We start from the raw sequence: 3,417 nt of genomic DNA, 5'->3' as shown, positions 1-3,417 counted from the left end.
ACTTGGTTGCTGTTTGACATAGGTTGTTAAGCCAATTAAAATTTAATTTTTCACACGGAGGATATGAAATGAAAATATTTTTTTAGGTTGTATATATACATTTGAATACAAGTCAACAAACGAGATGACATGGCCTTTGACCCGTGTCGATAAGGTTAAGCCTATTTGATCAAAATATGATTTATCTTCAAATATCTATATATTGAAATCTTTCATTTAATTAAATGTTAAAATTAATACTTAATAAAAGAAAAACAGTTTATTTATTATGGCTGAGAAAAGTTAAACCTCAATGATAACATTATAAAAAATATAACACTGACTCCAAAAATATATTTATTTACTTAAGGAAGAGCTAATTGAACAAACCAGTGGTGCAAGGCTATTGCCTTGTTGTTTATGACTACCACATTTTTATGCTGAATAACAGATAACCTACACTACATATTTGGAGAAGTGCTATATACCATATATATATATATATATGGCTTTTCAGGTTATTTTTTATTAAGCCTTGATACTAAGATGAAGAAGATCAGATTTTTATAATGCTTACCTTCAACTATTATCATTGTATCATAATTAAAACCATGAAATGTTTTATTAAGAGCCCAGCCATAATGTCTGGCTATCTTGTAATATCCTTTAAACTTTTTCTCTTTTCCAACCAATGGAATGTCACTCTGATCTGGTTGCTGAAAAATAAAAATAAATAATCATGAAGTCACCAAAGAAAAACTCAGAAACAGTACTTTGAAGCCAAAAATATGAAAATTTTACTAAATCACAATGTATCTTTTACGACAGGTGATACCTATTAACTGTATACTTGTTAATGTATTTATCAGAAATTCCAGATATTAGTGGAAATAATTTTACAGTTGTCAGAAAATATGTCTGGCACAACATTATTTTGATTCAGCAAATATTGTTTATTACAGCTACACATTTTATTATTTAGTTAAATGGAATCTCTATTTTCTTATGCATTCCTTACTAAAGAAACAGAAAACTTATGTATTTAATACATTTACTTTTATGAAAGTGTAATTCAAAATCTACCTATTTATTAATCACATGTCACTAGCCAAGTGTAATTCTTATTCAACATTGAGAATTTTAAGACCCTTAACATACATTTTAACATGTCAATAGCAGGATTACATGGAACATGGAAAAAATGTCTAGATCTATAAATAATAAGTATTACGTTAAACTATTCAACAAAATGAAAATGTAAGATATTATTATCATGCAAAATTACTATTTTCATGTAACATTAGTCTTAATATGCCTGTATTTTAAACATTGCTAAAGACAGAAAGCATGAAATGGCAGAACAACTATTACCTCCTAACATCAAGCATATAATGTTTTTCATGATTAAGAATGTCTCTTAAAAACTTATGTAATATAAACAATTCAAAATGAGTGACGTAGAAAAGTTTGAGGTTATCACAATGTGCAGAAGACTTGAACCAATCAGACTGCTTGCCATGATTACAAACCTCATTTTTGGGATGTTAAAAAAACTTTAGCTGCCAAATATTTTCTAATAATTCCATAATCAACGTGTTAATTTTTGGTCACGAATGAGAAACTGATACCTAATACAATAAACAAAAATAATATATACTGCAATACATGGCTTATATTTATGTGTATAACTTGAAATGACAATGTTTTGAATATCAGTACATTAAAAAAAAAAAAACTGGAAAGACTTTGTAAATGTGTAATTCATTTTATGTTGTGATTGGAAGTTTGTGATTATGCCTGCACAGAAGACATTACCACATTCAGTTGACACCATTAATAATGCAGTGCAGTTGTATTGCAATGTTTTTAAATGCTGACAAAGATTTTTATATTAGTTTCTTTGTCTTTGAATTTTTCATGCTTTTTCACAATATATGCATTTTCCACACTTTTTTTTTAGGTCCTGGAAAATGGAACTTCCATAACTTTTCCAAAATTTCACACCTTGTATAAAATTTGTTATATAAAGCTTTTGTCTCTCTATAAGCACACAATAGGACCACAGACTTTGGCAAGGCACTTAATGAATCAGAAGTTTCTGGTTGAATGCTCTATCAGGAACTACTGTAAACCAGTGGTCTCCAAAGATGCATTAACAAACATTATCTATTAATTTACGCCAAATCTATATTATTTCAGATTTATTAATTTGCTGTTTCTATCAATAAAATAATCTTCCAGTTTTGTTTCATTCTTTCTGCTGTTTGCTCTTGATATAACAGCCTCATTCCATGCAATTTTTAAATATACTGTAGGAATCTACTTTTAGAATATTAAGTAAGTATTCAACTCCTTACATGTTACACTCATAACACAAAATTTAATTTTCCAAGTGAGAAAAAAGTCAGTGGTTTTACCTTATCAAATTTTAAAAATACATTAATTAAAAGTGTAAGTCATTTTGGGACTAAGTATATCATCATAAGATATAACACAACAATGCTGCATTGTATGATGTTCTATCTTTCTGTTTCACCATCACAACCAATAACAATGCCATCTGCAAGACAAATATGAAAAAAAAAAGAAAACTTACTGTAAGTTGATTTTAATTTTTTAAAATATAATCAGTAAATATTAATGCTGCTCTTACCCGTATAAGAGTAAGTTGATCCCCATAAGACTGTATAACTTTTGTAGTGGGTTCATGACCACAATCTTGACTAACTACAATAGGAAACTGTTCTTTTGAAGGTCTGTACCTTTTTGAAAGAGGAAAAACAAATTAATTGAAAATAAAGCACAAATTAATATTCAAGTGCAATTTACACATTACAAATAAGGGAGTACAAGATATAAAATTGGATACTTTTGAACTAAAAATATTTATTTCAAATCTATATAAGTATAATTTTACTGGCTGTTGTACATAACTACTTCACAAAGTTCAGATGGATCTTCACCAAAATTGGTATGGAGGTTCATTAGGTCCATGCAGGGATGCATACAAATTTTCAGTTTTGCATTGGCAGTTTTTATGGGCATGTTTGCATTTTTTACCACTACCTCACCTCCTGTGGATGGTTCTTCACCAAATTTAGCAGGAAAGTTTGTTGAGTCCATGGGAAGATACATACAAACTTTCAGTTTTGAATTTTGCAATTTTATGGGCATTTTTGCATTTTTTACCACTACCTCACCTACTGTGGATGGTTCTTCACCAAATTTGGCATGAAGGTTCATTGGGTCCAATGGAGAGATACATAAAAATTTTCAGTTTTGCATTTTTTACCACTACTTTACCCATTGATTTGTAATGAAGGTTTGTTGGGTCCATAGAGATATAAATACAAATTTGAGGTTTCACATTTTGTTTTGCAGTTTTTATGGACATTTTTTACAATTACATATAATGGAAGCAACTTTTCATGTCCTAAG

At 29.0% G+C, this 3,417-nt stretch overlaps 1 protein-coding gene across 4 annotated transcripts in view; it reads right to left on the bottom strand.

The window, feature by feature from the left end:
• Positions 1–3,417, bottom strand: part of LOC106463385 (alpha-1,3-mannosyl-glycoprotein 2-beta-N-acetylglucosaminyltransferase-like) — an 87,756-nt gene that overhangs the window by 33,516 nt on the left and 50,823 nt on the right. For all 4 annotated transcript variants that reach the window (XM_022390860.1, XM_022390861.1, XM_013923408.2 and 1 more), the window contains 2 exons: positions 2,633–2,741; positions 557–695 (listed from right to left, as the gene is read on the bottom strand). In XM_022390860.1, coding sequence (XP_022246568.1) covers positions 557–695; positions 2,633–2,741 — 248 coding nt within the window. The remainder of the gene's footprint in view (positions 1–556; positions 696–2,632; positions 2,742–3,417) is intronic.

Source organism: Limulus polyphemus, unplaced genomic scaffold, assembly GCF_000517525.1.
Source record: "Limulus polyphemus unplaced genomic scaffold, Limulus_polyphemus-2.1.2 Scaffold1391, whole genome shotgun sequence".
Taxonomy (NCBI): Eukaryota; Metazoa; Arthropoda; class Merostomata; order Xiphosura; family Limulidae; genus Limulus; species Limulus polyphemus.
The sequence above is the reverse complement of the archived record's forward strand: the minus strand, read 5'-3'. Positions and strand labels throughout refer to the sequence as shown.